Below are 18,707 nucleotides of genomic sequence, written 5' to 3'. Positions count from 1 at the left end.
ATCATCTTTCAACACATCTTGAAAGTGTGTATTTAGATTAAAGGTATACAGACGAACAACACATTAGTATGCTTTCTTATTGTTACATTTAGCCCCCTCCTATGTACATAAAATGTGGTTCAAAACCACATGGGGGTGTAATCTGAATGACCACAACAGGAGACGTATTCACAAAACATTTTATCTTACTACTAAGAGTTCTCTAAATAGCAGTAAAAGTTCTTAGCTAGGAGTTTCCTCCTAAAACATATTCACAAAGCTGCTGAGACCAACTTTTACTAAGGAATGCAGAGAAATCTTAAGCCAAGACTATGGATGATGTCAACAAGCTTACAAACTATGCCCACAGTGATTGGCTAATAGGGGATGGACCTCTGTCAATGATTTCATCATAGAAATATTGTAGAATGAGGTATTATGTTGCCATAGAAAGTTTTTAAAATAAACATTTTACCATATTCAAATAAAGATGTTCAATTGTAGGTTGTGTCACTAATTAGCAGCCGTATGAATTGTTGATGTGGGGTCTGCAGAGGGCATATTGTTTAATGCAATGTTATGTGTTCTACTGACGGATGGCTGAGATAATACGCTGCAACGCTGAAGACACGCAACTGTACCTGTCGTTCGCCCCGACTGATCCGGGGATCTCAGCTAGGATCGAGGCCTGCCTCACAGACATCTCCGCCTGGATGACCAAGCACCACCTCCAGCTGAACCAAAACAGAACTTCTCATCATCCTGGCCAAACCCTCCATCTCCTACGATCTCTCAATCACCCTGGGATCTGCGACTGTGACCCCTTCATCCTCTGCCAGGAACCTCGGGGGTTACCATGGATGACAAGCTCTCCCTCACTGCCCACATTGCTGCAGTCTTCCGGTTGTGTAGATTCACCCTCTACAACATCAGGAAGATCAGGAGATACCTGTCTGAGCATTCCACCCAGCTGCTAGTCCAAGCACTTGTCATCTCCAAGTTGGACTACTGCAACTCGCTGCTCGCCGGTCTCCCAGCATGCGCAACCCGTCCTCTCCAGAGGATTCAGAATGCAGCAACACGCCTGGTGTTCAATCTACCCAGACGCTCCCATGTTACCCCGCTCCTCATCTCCCTCCACTGGCTTCCCATCAGATTCAGATTCAAGACCCTGGTACTGACCTTCCCAGCGGTGAATGGGACTGCACCAGACTACATCAAGTCTCTCCTCCAGCCTTACACCCCCACCCGCCACTTACGGTCTTCTTCTGACAACCTGGTGGTCCCACCTCTCAAGAGCGCCCGCTCCCAACCCAAGCTCTTCTCCTGTCTGGCCCCCCAATGGTGGAATCAATTCCCCACCTCCATTAGAGACACTGACTGTCTCCCCACCTTCAAAAAAAGGCTCAAGACGCACTTGTTCCGGGAGTACAACGGTACTTAGGAATGATTTGCTGGACCTGATGTTAGTTTCCTCCAGGAACACAATGACTCTTATTGAGGGACTTGTAGCTCTTTTTATTTAGTTGTAACTGATTTAACTTCTTGTACTCGCTGTGAATTATATTATTGTTGCTTGCTTTTTCTACAGGTACACTCTTGCACTTTTGAGGTTCATGTTGTTTAATTGTAACTTGTTTAACTGCATGCTCTTATGGTTCTTCCCATTGGCACTTATTTGGTTTTGAACAATGTATGCTTCATGTTTTGGCTACCTGCAATGTTTGGGGCTATCTCGTTGTTATGATCAGTGACTTATGCACTTTTGTAAAGCTCTGTCTTGGAAGTCGCTTTGGATAAAAGCGTTTGCTAAATGAATACATGTAAATGTAAATAATATACCTAGTTTGTCTGCGCCGCAGAGCTGCATTTTCCCTGTGGCCAAGCAGCATAGAGTTGTCAACCTTGATCTCCGGTGTTACTGGGTTGTTTCTATAAGTAACTGCATCCCTGATAACTCTACTACAATCATAATACCCAAGGATACCTTTTTTTAAAGCTCATTATCACAAAATGTTTCTAAATTATTTACGTTCCAAGGCGGATTTTCAGCAACAGACATTTTAGGATTGTTTGTGATTCGGTCTTACTGACTTAGGAGTCCACTTGACTACCCCTAACTTTTCACAGATTTAGGAGCTGGTTTTAGCGCTAAAACGCTTTTGGAAATACTCTTAGGGTAAAATATTTGGAGTCCTAAAATTAGGACTGACACGCCCATTATGTAATGAGTTTCTCCTAAATCGTCAAGTTAGGAGCTACTTTTAGCTTTAAGATGTTTTGTGAATACAGCCCCTGATCCAATATCTTTGACTGATATTATGCGGACACAAAAAGTTTTCAGTATTAGAAAATAACCATGCTGATCACGTTATAAAAACCCTCAGATCCTGGACCGAAAGAATGGTGAGATTGAGGAGCTGAAAACTATGCACCGAGTCAAGCAGAAGGAATCAGAGGACAACATTCGTAAGATGGAGAGAAAAGGTGAAAGGTTGCGCATTGTGAGGGTTCTGAGGAGGGAGGTTTACACCATTTTGTCTCTCAACACTCAAGAGTAAAAGATTCAAGTTTAAACTCAGCATTGCAACTACAGGGTAGATCCCATGGTGTCGCGGGACATTACCCAGCTGTGGGGATCAAATGGCAGCATGTTGTGTCTACTGGTGTGACGCTCATGCTCAGTGACACACCTTGTAGTCCATTTGCTGTGCTGAAAATATAGCCTATTTAGCAACACATAACCAAATGTATGTTCTGCTGATATAAAATCTGAATTGGCTTGTTACATTTCGAAACGTATATGGTGAAATGGAACCCAGTGTAGTGTGAGCAAGTCTGTATTTAGTGTGTGACATGTGTGTGACTATATGTGCCGTATGTCTCTGTGAGCATGCCTGTACAGTGTGTGTGTTTGTGTCCTGCTACATGTGGGCCCTGAAACATGATTTTTTTCTTCTCTTTTTCATCATTTTCTACATAGTTCAAAGCGTGGTGCGCGAGTCCCAGGTCATCTGCGAGAGCAAAGAGAAGCAGATTGTCGAGCTGAAGAAAATGACAGATCAGAGTGCTGACTCCCTCAAAAACGAGTGGGAGAAGAAGGTAGGGTAGAGTTGAAGGGGGCTTCGATTTTCAGCCGCCCAGCCCCTAATAGGCTGCAAGGTGAACCACGAAAAGTATTTTAGAAAATGATTCCCGCTCCACAGTCTGGCATCTACACAATCTTTAGCTCATAAAAAAGAACGATTCGTGCTAAGCTACCAAAAAAAAGTTTGTCGCTGAAATTCCAGTCGATTATCGTTGCGTCTATGTTTTATGCAGAACTAGTTTCTTCAGAGCGTAATAGGATTTTGGTGGCACGGTTTGACACGTGATCGTTCTACACCAATAAGGTAGCTGCTTTTTGTCAACATGGATGGATATGTTTGGCAAATAGAGGATGGGACCTTGCACGTAACAGAAATTCGGCCCCTGACAGTGTTTTGCATGTGATACACTGCGGCTGCAAAAGTGCGTGTGAGACAGGCATATGTTCATGTTTTTCTGCAGGACTGTGTTGCACAGACTTATGTCGTTGTTGTAATTGTGCCAACACAAAAGAAACTGAGGAACTGGAAGATAACTGTCCTGACACTGACAGTGAGGACTGAGTGTCCTTAATCTGTTATTCCTTATTCTGTTTTGTACAGTTTTATATATCATATTTCATATTTTTCATTACGATGTTTTTATGGTTGATCAGTGTTTTCATTTGTGGAAGAATGAATGAATGTTACAACAATGACATAAGTCTGTCTGCCCCCCCCCCCCCCCCCCAGGTTAATGTAATAGCCTAGTTTAATAACTAATGTAATATTGCACATATTTTCGTACTATTTCCCCTAAAGCAATAAGGTTAGGCTACTTAGAGACCTTCCACTCATAAAGTATGTTCTAAATATTAATTGACGTTGGTCAGTAGCCTATCGATTAAGGTACTCGAAAGCATGTACACTGTCTGCTTCATTTGAGCTTGATAGGCTAAGCATTCTGTAGCAAATAATAACAATAAACCCACTATTTATTAATTAAAACTACTTCTGCATAGTAATGCACCGAAAATACAAACGTAAGCAAAGGCAGCAATTGCTATCGAATCAACAGACATGTGCAATTTAGCTATCAGGGGAATAATACAAATCACCAGTTAACTTAATTTAAAATAGCAAGAATATAGACTAATACAATAACAGGCTTAAATTAACTGACAAGTTAGCTATACGACTTCTCAAAGATGCACAATCTCAACTACGGTGTGTAGCGCGTATCCATGCCCTTTTTCTGATACCATGGCAGCAGAAATTTAGTCGTGGCGGGCCGCCACGGCAAAATAAACATAGGAAACACTGTAACGTGCAAGGTCCCATCCTTTATTTGACAACCATATCCATCCATGTTGACAAAAAGCAGCTACCTTATTGGTGTAGAAGGATCACGTGTCGAACCGTGCCACCAAAATCCTATTACGCTCTGAAGAAACTAGTTCTGCATAAAACATAGACGCATCGACAATCGACTGGAATTTCAGCGACAAACTTTTTTTTGGTAGCTTAGCAGGACTCGTTCTTTTTTATGAGCTAAAGATTGTGTAGATGCCAGACTGTGGAGCGGGTTGAAACGATAACAGGGTTCACCTTACGGCCTATAAGCACCCCTGAGCCGAAGGAAGAATCCTTTGAAGACAATCAGACCTTTGTGAGACTAGGCAGGTTATATACAATGGACCTGAAAAATCTTTATTCCAAGGTTTCAGCTAAGCTTGTTGAATTAATGCAGAAAAGTGATTCTATATGCCCTCTGTAAATTATCTGTTCAGTACTACTTACTCCAGCTAAGTGAGCCTTTGGCGTTCAATAAGATCCTAATGAAATGTCAATTTCGTGCTTTCAGGGTCACGAAGCATATGATAGCAGAAGTCAAGGGGAGAAAAAACTAAGCGGAAACATAATAAGAAAAGTACATAAAATGAGGTTCCTCACCCCTGAATAAGGCAGCAGTGATACAGCTAATGAAATTGATTGTGTAACGGAAGGAGAGGGAGCAGAAGATTCAAAGGAGAGTGGGAACAGAAGCGTGGCTCAGCTGTGAAGTGTCAGCGTTAGTACAGCCAGCCATGTCTCCCCCTTGCCCTAAACCAGGACAGAGGAGATGAAGGTAGGAGCTGTGAGAGGCTGTGTAGTGACGCGGGCCTTCTCCCCCAGCTGCATTCGGCGGTGGCGGACATGGAGCAGGAGAAGTTCGAACTGCAGAAGAAGCACACTGAGAGCATCCAGGAGCTGGTGGAGGACACCAACCATAGGCTGTCCAAGATGGAGACAGAGTACAGCGTCCAGACTCAGGCCACCGTAAGGAGAGGGCTGGGGTGGCGGTGGGTGGGCTTCCTCAAATGTTCACTGGCAAGATCCAGCTGAAAGAAACTGTTTGTATATCAGAATCAGAATTCGGTTTATTCGCCATGTATGTTATACATATACGGAATTTACTGTGGCAGGGAGGTGCAAACACTAAACATATACAAATTTTAAATTAAGTAAAGGTACAGAAGTTTAACTATTCCTAAGAACTAAACAATCTAAGAATAAAACAATTTAAATATAAAATAAAATATGTATAAGAATAAGAACTAGAGAGGATACAATTTCTGGGGAAATTGTACGGTGTGCTTGCTTGCGTCGGATGCAGATGGGTCCATTTAATAAACAAGCTGAACCCCCTTTGAAACAAGCTATTCTAACCACGTTGTCACCGGCAGTATTTTTCAGATGGAATCGCGATTCAAACAGTACTAGTACCATCTGATGACTGAAAATATGCCCCCAAACACGTAAATAAGCTTGATATTTATTTAGGGGGAATGGCTAATTAAAAAAAAGTTAGCAGGAAGCGATCATTGTCTAGCCTGGTCCTAACCAGACTCTCGTACATTGCATTTGTACAGAGAGTCTGGCCTGGCTCCATTGACAAGCGTTGACTTCCTTGTAGGCGGGTAATCTGTTGAAGTTTAATACTATTGGATCTGCCCAGAGCCACTCTGATCTGCCATAAACAATCGCTAGCGTTCGCCTTAGCCAATTCCTTCACCACTACTGTAACAGAGCTTGCTGCCGTAGCTGGAAAATCAAACTGTTCCCGAACCCCGTGGGGAGGAGGGCCACAACATCATGGCCACAGACAACACAACACAAACTAGCGCACGGCATCAACGTCATCGTTCTCAGCCACTCCCTCTGTTCGCTGATTCGCCGGTAGAAAATCAACCTGAAAAATCTGACTTACGTACCTCATGGCCAGACCTATGTACAGAAGCAAAAATAAAAGTACGTAGGAGGGCAGAGCCAGGCTTATCATTGTCAGTAACAAAGCCAAAAGCGACTTTTTGGTCTCAGTCTAGAGCCCTGCCTGGAGAAGCTGAATTGTGCTACGAGCAAGCTACTGTAGCCTAGTGCTAGCTGCTGTTGCTAGCCAAACTACACTGAGGGGATTGTTTGAATGCGACGGAAATTAAAAACTTTCTTTTGACATAAAGTTTAGGCTGTGGCATTGAAGACAGCGACGCACCACCCAAGCTTGAGTTTAAATACATTCTTTAATGTGACATTACTTACTGTACATGCAAGTCTTGAATTGCTTAAATGTATAATGCTGCTAGTACACCACAGCACGATACGATACTTGCTGTGCAACAGTCTATATACACGTCGTATCTAATGCGTCGTTGCTAACGTGTGCCGATGTTGTGACGTAGGCTAGCACTGAGTACCCTTCGTTGGCATAAGGCACTTTTTTGCCACAAAAACGTAATTTAAACTTAAACCATGCAACAGAACGTAAATAAAAATTAGTGGTGGTCATAGATTAATTTTTTAAATCTAGATTAATCTCACTGTAATCTTGGCGTTAATCTAGATAAATATAGATTAAAATGGCTCATTTGAATTCCGCTGAAGGCATTCAGAATATGTATGCTACCCAAATAATAACTAAAAATTAAGTCTTTGAGAACGGGTTTCTCAAGCCAGGTGGCGCATTAGACCAGGAGCTCATCTCCTTTTTCCAAAATGCATCACAAACTGCTTGAGAAAGCTGTTCTACTATGATAATTGGTGATGAAAATAAATTATGTTCAATAAGATGTACTTGTGTTTATTAACTGTTTATTAGATTAGTTAGCTTGGCTGATAGAGCTGTGCTGACGGGCTTGCCTCGGTTGCACTCAAACATCGTAGTTTGACGATGACTCTTCCCCTGCGCTACATCAGTGCTTGGCCCGGCATTCCGCATTAGCTATGCTTTGCGTTTAGGTGGTATTTGAGACTGGAAGAACTCCTACAGTAAACTAATTCCGCATAGCACAAGGTGCAAACAACCTTAGTCTTGTCGAGGTTTCCATTGGGAAGCTTCTTAAAAATACATTTTCCCTGAAGCAAACCAGGTGGCTTCATAGCTGCATCCATGTTAGCACGTCACGTTTGTTGTGATAATTTCATACACAAGGCATACACACAGGTTCGAAGACTTGTTCTTGCCCCCTACAGTGCAATTCGGCTAGGTATACATCCGCGCTAAAATATCAAGGTGAAAGTCATCATAGCTTGCGTAGTATAGACCCAGCTCCCAACCCAACTTTGAGAATAGATTAACGGCGATATTTTTTTTATCGCCCGATAAGAGTCGCAGCGCGTTAACGCCGATAACGGCCCACCATTAATAAAAATACAAGCAACTCAATCGCTACCAAGACGAAACTTTTGACACCTACGTGGTCTATGTAGTACAAATATTGACTGAGGCTTAGGAGTGGGAAAAGAAAGAATAAGAATATATATGTGAGAGAACAAAGGTTGTGCCCTTGCCGAAGGCAAAGCACACCCAATGAGCAGCATGAGTGGTCAACATAGTGCAATCAGATACTGGGTTAAATAATGAATGAATGTCAATGGGAGTCCTTGGCCTTGTTGAAGAGGCCAGTAGCAGATGGAAAGAAACTGTTCTTATGGCGTGAGGTTTTGGTCCTGATGGACCGCAGCCTTCTGCCGGAGGGGAGTAGCTGGAACAGGGAGTGGCCAGGCTGGGAGGGGTCGGCCACAATCTTCCTCGCTCGCCTCAGGGTCCTCGAGGTGTGCAGGTCCTCGAGGATAAGCAGATTGCAGCCGATCACCTTCTCAGCAGTGCGGATGATACGCTGCAGTCTGCTCGTCCTTGGCAGTGGCAGCAGCGTACCAGATGGTGATGGAAGAGGTGAGGATTGACTCAATGATGGCTGTATAAAAGTGCACCATCATTGTCTTTGGCAGGTTGAATTTCTTCAGCTGCCGTAGGAAGTACATCCTCTGTTGTATAGGAATGACATTTGAATCTACTGTGTCTCACCTTGTAAAAGTATGGAAGCTCTGCTGTACAACACTTAAGTTTGCATGTTCACACATAAGCATGTGTGCACATGCACACAAACCTTTTGATCTGAGTGTCTGTGTGTGTGTGTGTGTGTGCATGTTGAGGGGGATTATGAAAGGATTATGTGCACCACAGGCCAGTCAGAGGCAATACTTAATGAGTTTAGCATTGTTAAATTGGACATTAGCATTCAGCACTTGTCACAGGTATAATGCACTTACGCGCACACACACACACACACACACACACACACACACACCATTGGCACCTTTGCCTATAGTCTGTCAGCAGGCTTCCATAAAAGTGGCTTCAAAAGCGGGGGGTGCAGACCCTTACTAAGACCCCTATTTAATAATTAAACAGTCCAAAGCCAGGCGTGGGCCCTGAGATGAAAGGACTGCTCTGTCACTGAAAATTACCTTCTCTGCCTCTGCCTCCTGGCTGACCTCCACCCTCTGATACCTACCTACACACACAACCACACACACACACCTTATTCAGGCCATTAATAGAAGATGTCAGACTGGTTGCGTCACCTACACCGCACTCCTTTGCTTTTTCTTCTTCTTTTTTTTTTTTACCTTTCCTGCATGGTTTGTGTTGTAGTGTTAAGCTGCCGTTTTAATTGTCACAAATAATTAAGTATATTTGCATACATTTTCTAGTATTTCATACCATAGACATTTAAGTGTAGTGATGTTCTTGGAAGGCCACCAAATATGCATACCCTGATGGTGTTAGTCTGACATGGTGTCGTCTAAATCTTTGCCTAGTCAGTTTGGCTCCACCTTTGTGTTCTGACCATTCAATCCACAAGCGCTGCAACCTCATACCTACTATATAGATGCCAATACATGTTCAAGTTCTCATTTGGGGCAAATATGGCAGGTTCAGCCCAAGTTTCTGAGCCTATCTTTCTGTCAGAAGTGGAGACAGATTCTCAATGATTCCCACTCATTCAAATGCAGAATGGTAGAAACGCACTTGACAAGACTTGGAGAACCAGTGTCTGCTACGGTTGGCCTGCCTCCCTGCTTATCTTTCACTAGTCTGATATTTCACAAGAGGCATGTAGAAAGATGTCTTGCAGATACATCCTAATGTCTAACACAGTTCTTGGGCTGATGGCTGCAAGTGCAGTAACCTGCCATCTTTATCAAAATTAAGACTAGCTGATGTCTGCCTTTCTCCTCCTAGTATATACAATATGTTTGTTGTCTAGAATATACATCATGTTTGTTATCTAGTATATACTTTATCTTTGTTATCTAGTATATACAATTTGTTATCTAGTAGAACATTTTCATAGTAAAGAAAGGTTAATGACACAGACAGAACACAGAGATGAGGTTAATCAAGCACATCCTTTTTTTTAATACAATATGTTTATTATTTTTTTCAGGTAATTAAGTACAAACAGACAAATAATAGGAGTAAGTAAGAAATTATGGCAAAATGAAATGAAAAGAGAAAGAAAGAAAAATAAGACAATTGAAATTAAATAAAATAAAGGCAGAAAAACTAAACAAAAAAACAAAACTAACAGACAGGGCGTACAACTCAAGACAATGAAATGTATTGATGCATCACTAGTACACAAAATACATTGAAGAAGAGGTGAGTGGCCTATTGTGAGTCTCATAGCTGCTCAAGATCTCCATCAAATTGAGCAAGATGGTCTAAGAATGGCTGCCAGATCTTGTAGAATTGTTTAAGATTGTTTGTCAAACTGTATCGGATTTCTCCATATGTAATAGAGAAGTAAGTTCTGATAGCCACGTCTTGAAGAGTGGCACGGTGTCTGACTTCCACAGCATTAGAATCAGTCTTTTTGCAATTAACATTCTGTACATGATGGTGTGCTGTACTGGTATAATTTGAGGCAATAGAGACAGGGAGTAGCCAAACAGTGCCACCTCTGACTCAGGATCAAGCACATCCTTGACATGTCACAACAGTTGTGTCCAGGCAGAGACACACAGTAGGGATTAGCTTCTACTCTATGCCATCCTCCATAGCCAATGTTTTCTTCACAACTTCAAAGAAACCTGTCTTTTACTGTTTCCAAATATCTCAGGGTTAAATAATCTTATAAGTAGCCTAGTAACTACGTCCTTCTCACTTACTAATTCCCCCTTTGTAGAACCAATAAGGTGACCAGGCCTTTAATGTGCTAAGTCCAGGTGTTGAGGCCTGAGACTGTGTTGAGAGCTCCCGATGTCTCATCGCCTGCCAGAAAATTAAGTGTCAGCACGTGCCCATGCTCACGGTGTCCGTTCTTCGTTTTCTTGAGACACTCTTTCGTTCGCCCCCTGATACAAAGGCCCCCTCTCATCACAGGGGGCTCTGACGGATGTGACCACCCCCATGCACAGCCCCTTGTCTTTCCCTCTTCTTGTCATCGCCTGGTTCTGCCATCGTCTAAAAGGACTGCTAGCTCCCATCTTTAATTCAAAATCTGTCATCACTTATATCAGCCTGTGGATGCCACATTCCTTACTGTCAGAGGCATACACATGCACAGAAAAAAAAACTATTTTTATTAAGATAGTGCCAGAAGTGTCTGTCAAAATAAGCTGGTGTTTGATCACTTCGTTTGGAGGGATTTCTGATTAATGATCTGTCGCCCTGATAAGAGGGTGCGGAAGGCCTCTTCTCCCCAGAACTCAATATCACAAAGGTCATCTTAGTGAAGCTGAGTCCACTCTCTCCTGCCAGTCTGTTATGATCGTAACAGCCCCTAACTGGAAGGATGGAAGGATGCTGCTCTAATAGGAGATCAGTGACATGTCCTTTCAGTCACCACTGCCCTCCAGTCTGCCAGAGCGGCTTCCAGGTCATCCGTCATCATTCTGCTGGACCTTTCTGCAGCGTTTGATACGGTTAACCACCAGATCCTGCTCGCCAGACTTTCTGAGATGGGCATCACTGGCACTGCACTCCAGTGGATCTCATCCTACCTGTCGGGAAGATCCTACCAGGTTTCCTGGGGAGGCAAACTGTGTGGCACTCGCCAGCTCTCCACTGGTGTCCCACAGGGCTCCGTCCTTGGACCCCTCCTCTTCTCTCTGTACACCACCTCACTTGGACCAATCATCACCTCCCATGGCTTCTCCTACCACTGCTACGCTGACGACACGCAGCTGTACCTGTCGTTCCCCCCGACCGATCCGGGGATCTCAGCTAGGATTGAGGCCTGCCTCACAGACATCTCCGCCTGGATGACCGAGCACCACCTCCAGCTGAACCTCGCCAAAACAGAACTTCTCATCATCCCGGCTAAACCCTCCATCTCCCACGATCTCTCAATCACCCTGGGATCTGCGATGGTGACCCCTTCATCCTCTGCCAGGAACCTTGGGGTTACCATGGACGACGAGCTCTCCCTCACGGCCCACATTGCTGCGGTCTCCCGGTCGTGTAGATTCACCCTCTACAACATCCGGAAGATCAGGAGATACCTGTCTGAGCACTCCACCCAGCTGCTAGTCCAAGCACTTGTCCTCTCCAAGTTGGACTATTGCAACTCGCTGCTCGCTGGTCTCCCAGCATGTGCAACCCGCCCTCTTCAGAGGATTCCGAACGCAGCGGCCCGCCTGGTCTACAATCTACCCAGACGCTCCCATGTTACCCCGCTCCTCATCGGGACTGCACCGGTCTACATCAAGTCTCTCCTGCAGCCTTACACCCCCACCCGTCACCTACGGTCTTCTTCAGACAACCGCCTGGTGGTCCCACCGCTCAAGACTGCCCGGTCCCAACACAAGCTCTTCTCCTGTCTGGCCCCCCAGTGGTGGAATCAACTCCCCACCTCCATCAGAGACACTGACTGTCTCTCCACCTTCAAGAAAAGGCTCAAGACGCACTTGTTCCGGGAGTACAACGGTACTTAGGAATGGTTCGCTTGACCCGATGTTAGTTTCCTCAAGGATCACAATGACTCTTGCTTAGAGACTTGTTGCTCTTGTGGTTAGTGGTAACTGACTTAAATTTTTGTACTCGCTGTGATATATTGTTTTTATTATTGTTGCTTGATTTTTTCCACAGGTACACTTGCACTTATAGCAGTTCATGTTGTTTAATTGTAACTTGTTTAACTACATGCTCTTATGGTTCTTCCCTTTGGCACTTATTTTGGTTGTTCACAATTTGTGCTTCATGTTTTGGCTACTCGCAATGTTTTGTGGCTATCTCGTTGTTATGATCAGTGACCTATGCACTTTGTAAAGCTCTCTCTTGGAAGTCGCTTTGGATAAAAGCGTCTGCTAAATGAATAAATGTAAATGTAAATGTACGGTGATGGTTGTGCTAAAAGGTTGCCTGACTTTCTTACGTTTTCAAGTTTGTCCAGGATCTGACTGGTTTTATTCCTAGAGTTGTTCATTGGGTTACAAATCAAGCCACATTAACAACGGAGGCTGTTTTTCGTGTAATGGATGTATTCATCAGGAATGCTCACCTTTCGGCGAAAATTGCCGTTTTTAATCCAAAATATTTCACTTATGTGATTCCTGTAGATCCAATGAGTTTTTCAAAAGGATAGGGGAATTGTAGCCTGGTCCTAACCAGACTCTCGTACATTTCATTTGTACAGAGGATCTGGGATTGCTCCATTGACAAGCGTTAACTTCCTTGAAGGCGGGTACTCTGTTGAAGTTTAAAACTATTGGATCTGCTCAGAGCCACTCTGGATCTGCCATAGCCATTCGCTAGCGTTCGCCTTAGCCAACTCCTTCACCACTAACGGAGCGAGCTGGAAAATCAAACTTTTCCCGAACCCAGGGGGGGTGGGCCACAACATCATGGCCACAGACAAAACTCAGCAAATATTGTTTTTGCTCCGGCTTTAACGTATGGATATTCGGCAGCGTTGCCACAATGGGCCGAATCGTTCTCAGCCACTCCCTCTGTTCACTGATTGGACCACCAAAAATGTGGTTTGCAAAAACCGACTAATATACCGATATCCCAGAACTAGTACAGAAGCAAAATGAAAATTGAGCGGAAGTACGTAGGAGGGCAGAGCCAGGCTAGGGGGATTGGGCTGCGTTGATAAAATCAATTAATCAGTAAATCATTCAACATATATTACCTGGGAGAGGCTGCTGCAAGTTCTAGTGACAGCCTATTTGGTAACTTTTTAAATAGCTAGGCTACCTGTGTGGCGTGTGACTGCAAGACTTCCTAACAATAGACAGACAGGAAAAGGCTCTGACGGGTCAGATTAATTTGTATAAATTAGAAAAGAGATTATTCAGAGAGTATTCTATAGATGTTGGACACAATCAAAGCTTTGTTAGCTAACCAATAACAATTTTATGTGAGGCTGCCTGTAAATTACTGAATTAAAGATCCTGTAAAGCAAATTCCATGATTTGCTTCTCAGTACATTATATACGTGTGAAATGAGTTCCTGAAAGCATGTGCAAAGCGCAAAAACTTTGTCGCACTGAAATGTGGAGTTAGACCGTAGAACAGTTTCTCTTCTGTTTTCATATCAGGTTTTAATGGGCGAAGCCAAAACATTACCCATCTACGTCATTTTGACCCATCTACGTCAGATCACTGAATGGCTCCTCCTGCTGTGCTGTTATTGTAGCCTACACTAGCTAGCTAGCTTCAGGATGTCTCCCTCCACCCGCAACTGCATCTTCCCTGGATGCAAGAACTTCAGCTGCGCTGCAACGCTATTTAATTTCCCTATTGATGAGCAAAGGAAAAATAGGTGGATTGATTTTGTGAAAAGCCACGCTAATGGAAAGCTTCGGATAAACTCCAAAAGCCGCCTCTGCAGCAGGGCCGGGGTGGGTAATCGGGAGAATCGGGAGAGTTCCCGGTGGGCCGCTTCACTTTTGGGCCGGTCGAGGATTTTTTTGTTGTTGACATTTGTCACGTTAGTCTATAGTCTCTTAAAGTAGGCTACACACATTCTGCATTCTAACACCTCAGCCTCTGCATGGGTTGTACCATGTGAGGGAGTTCTCCCCTTCCAAATAGAGTTGGTTGGGTCCATAGCCCGTCTTTTCCCAAAAAAATTCTCAGATCAGCTACCGATAGCTGGGATGTGCGACACTACCGTAACGATACGCGTCAGGGAGGATGGATGGGAGCAGGGCTGGAGTGATGGCATCACTAGACAAGGTTTTACCAATTGAAAAATGTCTGTTTATTTTACATAAAGCTCAAAAAACTATTTTGCGCTCAAATAATGGCCAAAAATGTGCGCGCTCGCATTAAGTGTAGAAGTCCCTATCTTGCATCACATCAAACCCATAAGTCCTAGGTTGGGGCAAAGCTCCGAATGTTTACAACGTCTGGCTCCGTGCCTGATTAACACTCGGATCGTTAAGCAGTCTCAAAAATGGTATCAATATAAAAAATTATACAATCCCTTTCTGTAATCATGATACCCCACAGAATGGTTCACTGCACCCCCAGTCAAAGCAGGCTGCATCCGGCCCTGTTTGGTATACAAAAAAAAGGGCCGGTCTTGGGCCTGAAACTCCCGGGCTGAAAAGTGGCCCCACTCTGGCCCTGCTCTGCAGTGACCATTTCACGGCAGATCATTTTAACATGGACCAGAGACAGACGGGGTTCAGGGACACACGGCTTCTCTTGCAGCGCGGAGCCGTACCGAGCATCGCCCTCCCGGCCGTTCCTCCTCCGGTCGCACCTGGACCATCCACCGCTGCCAGCAGTTCATTACTCAGTTCTGTGTGCTTGTTATAATTATACTAAATAACTTTTCCAGAGGTATCTCTGCTATGAGTTAGTGCAAACCGCTAACTTGATATTAAGCTACTCGGTGTAGAATGATGGTATTTTAGTGAAATGGTAGCTAATGTGCTAGAAGTAGTTGGAGAGCTCAAATGGACACCAGAGACAGCTTTTACTCCTGTGTTACAGCTCAGGGGAACATTTCATTTATATGCATCTGTATGTTTCACTCATTGAACGAATAAATTCTAATTCTATACTGTTTTGTTCGGCTTGACGTAGCGTCCATTATCTGGGTCGTAGGTAGGCAGCGAGGGGCGGAGCTTCAGCTCCTTCAGGCGACACACCCCCCCAGTCTCAAGCAGAGAAGAGTGCTGATTTTCTCACGATTTGAAAGCCCGAGAGAAGGGGGCAAATATCAAGGTCACTGAAAACAAACTGAAATGACCTTGTGTTTAATACGGGGAGTCAGGTGGCTGAGCGGTGAGGGAATCGGGCTAGTAATCCGAAGGTTGCCAGTTCGATTCCCGGTCATGCCAACTGATGTTGTGTCCTTGGGCAAGGCACTTCACAAACACACAAACACATCCTCCATTCCCATCCATCTTAGGCACTACAGTGAGTATATTGAAAACCCCAAGAAAAATCATAGACGGTTCATTCTGCTTCGGACCAACACCGTTCCGTTCCCCCTGTCCCTTAGGAGCAGATGCTACGAGAGATGGAGAGACAGGTGAAGCGTCTATCTGCTGAGGTGGAGAATGGGAATGCCCTGCGACTGAAAGTGACCCAGGAGAAGAACCAGCTGGAGATCCACATTGCCACCATCAGTTCTGAGCTGCAGGAGGCCAACCGCCGGTGAGAGAGAGAGGTCACACTAAATGAACGTTTGGAGCGAGCACTTACCACATAGGCTAAGGCCTTAACACAGGGGCCTAGGTTTGACTCTACTCTGGGCAGTTTCCTCCATGTTCTCCCTTATCTTCTCTCCATGACATTTCCTGTCTCTCCACTGTCACTATCTCAATAAAAGCTTATAAAAGCTGAAATAACACAGTAACGATTTTAAATTGTTTGTAGGGTTCGAATGTCGTATTGGAACCTGCCTGCCAAATGTGTTCCATTCCAGAATGTTGTGTCCTGACCTGCATTCCTAAATAGATAACTATCCCTAGTGATATCAAAGCTGTCTATTGGAAAGAAGTCAATAGGGGCACTGGGGCAGGCTTTCTGTAACGGAACGCACACTCAACACACACACACACCTGAATGTATTCTCACTGAGTGCCGATAATGTGCTTACTAAACACGCAAGCCGACTATCATCATTTAGCATAAGGGATTCTTAAATTTACATTTAGTCATTTAGCAGACGCTCTTATCCAGAGCGACTTACAGTAAGTACAGGGACATTCCCCCCGAGGCAAGTAGGGTGAAGTGCCTTGCCCAAGGACACAACTTCATTTGGCACAGCCGGGAATCGAACCAACAACCTTCTGATTAATAGCCCGACTCCCTAACCGCTCAGCCATCTGACCCCTCGGATTCTTCCTGAATGTCGAATTCAAATACCACAACCCTTGTGTTGGGTTTCCAGGAACGTGTCTCTGCTGAGGGAGAAGGAGAACCAGAGTGAGCTGCATGAGCAGGAGCTGCAGAAACTACAGTCAAAGCACGAGGCGAACATGACCCATTACCAGCATGAACATGCACTCTCCGCGGCCAAGGTGACCATCACTGCACCCGGCTCCCAAACATAAACACAACCGCCATCTTTAATAAAATTTGTAGTTTTTCTTTCTATAAAACGATGCAGGGAATTTGATCACATGCCCAGTACTGCTTTTATGAATTCAAAGTTATGACAGTAGATGTAAGCGCAGGATCTTTTTAAAGGTGCTGTAGACATGGATGGAATGTACAAACAGAAACAATTGTTAGTGTGCTTGAGTTCTTTCTCCCTGTGTCTACTTTAGTGGTTACTGTAAGCTTTGCTGTCTTTGTCTGTCTCCCTCTCTTTCACTCTTTCAGGCCTCTGAAGTGATAGAAGACCTTGAACAGATTGTGGCTCAGCTCAAGCAGCAGCTCCTGGACAGTGAACACAGGAGGCAGAAACAAATCAGGGTAAACACTTTGTTTCTATACTGTGGCATGAGTTTGTCATTGTGGATGTGTTGCGTGTTTTCTGTGTATGCATGCGCTCCGTTTAATTTTCCAAGAAAAAACAAAAACGAAGATAATATGAACCTGTAGATAAATAGTCTGACCAAGGCGTAAAAAATAGTATTTTTTATTTTATGATTCTGTCCATGACTGTTGTTTTTCACTAGGACCAAGATATCAAGCTGCAGCAGGAGAAAGCAGAACTACTACACGATACTGAGAAAAAGGTACCACCATGCTTTCTCACAAACCTGAAGATGCATCAGAATAATCCATGAATCACATAATCGGTGGGTCAGATGGCTGAGCGGTTAGAGAGTCGAACTGTTAATCAGAAGTTTGTTGGTTTGATTCCCCGGCCGTGCAAAATGACGTTGTGTCCTTGGGCAAGGCACTTTACCCTACTTGCCTCCGGGAGAATGTCCCTATACTTACTGTAAGTCGCTCTGGATAAGAGCGTCTGCTAAATAACTAAATGTAAATGTAAATAGCCCATATAGAATATTATTAAGAGGATGAGCTAAGTAAAACATGCATCTTCCTGTACAAATGAGGAAAAACAAACTTGACATTGTTCCAGCTCTACCATACAATATACACCATATACACTGCTGAGTACTGGTTGAATGTGGTAGCCTAGCCTAGCACCCAAATATCTGTGTAACTCAACCCAAGTAACTTGAAATTCTGGTCCATTTGAAATGCTCTTTGACTAACAGACCACGGTCAAGTGGAGATGAAAGCTACATGGTCCTGGTAGGTCCCTTTGATATTTCCATGTCCCAGGCTGTAAAGATAAGGCTGTGATTAACAGTCGGAGGTGAGGGTGGACACACTGGGGGAATGGTGGCTGGGTAGGAGGAGGTTACAGGCATATGTACAGTTGCAATCAGAAAATTCAACCCCCCAAAGATTTTAAGGATTTATCAATTAATTTTTTTTCCAAGAGCACGATTCTGCTTCGGATGACTTCTTTATGAGTTGAGTGATACATAAAATCAACACAGAAAATGCATGATGTAGTCTTTGTGTGTAACAATATATATAATTTTTAAGATAGCCATGTCACAATTATTCAACCCCTATACAATATTGTTGTTTTTAAAGCTGTTTGACAGTTTTTATGGCCTAAAGCGGAGTTGAAACGTAATTAAGCCTTTGGGAACTCTATAACGATCCTTCATTTGCTTCAACTATGATGCATATATAAACCCCACCCATGAAGGTATTCAAGGTTGTAATCATGGGAAAGACAAAGGAGCTTCCACAAAAGCTGAGAGAGGAGACTATTTCATCACACCTGAAGGGCCTTGGGTATAAGAAGACGTCCAAAACATGTAATATTGCTAGAGACACTGTTGGGAGCATTATAAGGAAGTTTAAAACTTATGGAACAGCTGCAAACCTGCCTGGCC

At 43.9% G+C, this 18,707-nt stretch overlaps 1 protein-coding gene across 5 annotated transcripts in view; it reads left to right on the top strand.

Annotated features, from left to right (window-relative positions):
* cep112 (centrosomal protein 112) overlaps positions 1–18,707 on the top strand; it is a 242,863-nt gene that overhangs the window by 106,274 nt on the left and 117,882 nt on the right. For 4 of the 5 annotated variants that reach the window (XM_062452779.1, XM_062452765.1, XM_062452787.1 and 1 more), the window contains exons 9-15: positions 2,367–2,466; positions 2,963–3,081; positions 5,157–5,363; positions 15,833–15,987; positions 16,727–16,856; positions 17,161–17,253; positions 17,460–17,519. In XM_062452779.1, the coding sequence (XP_062308763.1) occupies positions 2,367–2,466; positions 2,963–3,081; positions 5,157–5,363; positions 15,833–15,987; positions 16,727–16,856; positions 17,161–17,253; positions 17,460–17,519 (864 nt within the window). The remainder of the gene's footprint in view (positions 1–2,366; positions 2,467–2,962; positions 3,082–5,156; positions 5,364–15,832; positions 15,988–16,726; positions 16,857–17,160; positions 17,254–17,459; positions 17,520–18,707) is intronic. The other variant, XM_062452773.1, reaches the window with a different exon arrangement.

Source organism: Osmerus eperlanus, chromosome 2, assembly GCF_963692335.1.
Source record: "Osmerus eperlanus chromosome 2, fOsmEpe2.1, whole genome shotgun sequence".
NCBI lineage: Eukaryota > Metazoa > Chordata > Actinopteri > Osmeriformes > Osmeridae > Osmerus > Osmerus eperlanus.
This window is presented reverse-complemented; position numbering and strand designations above follow the sequence as displayed.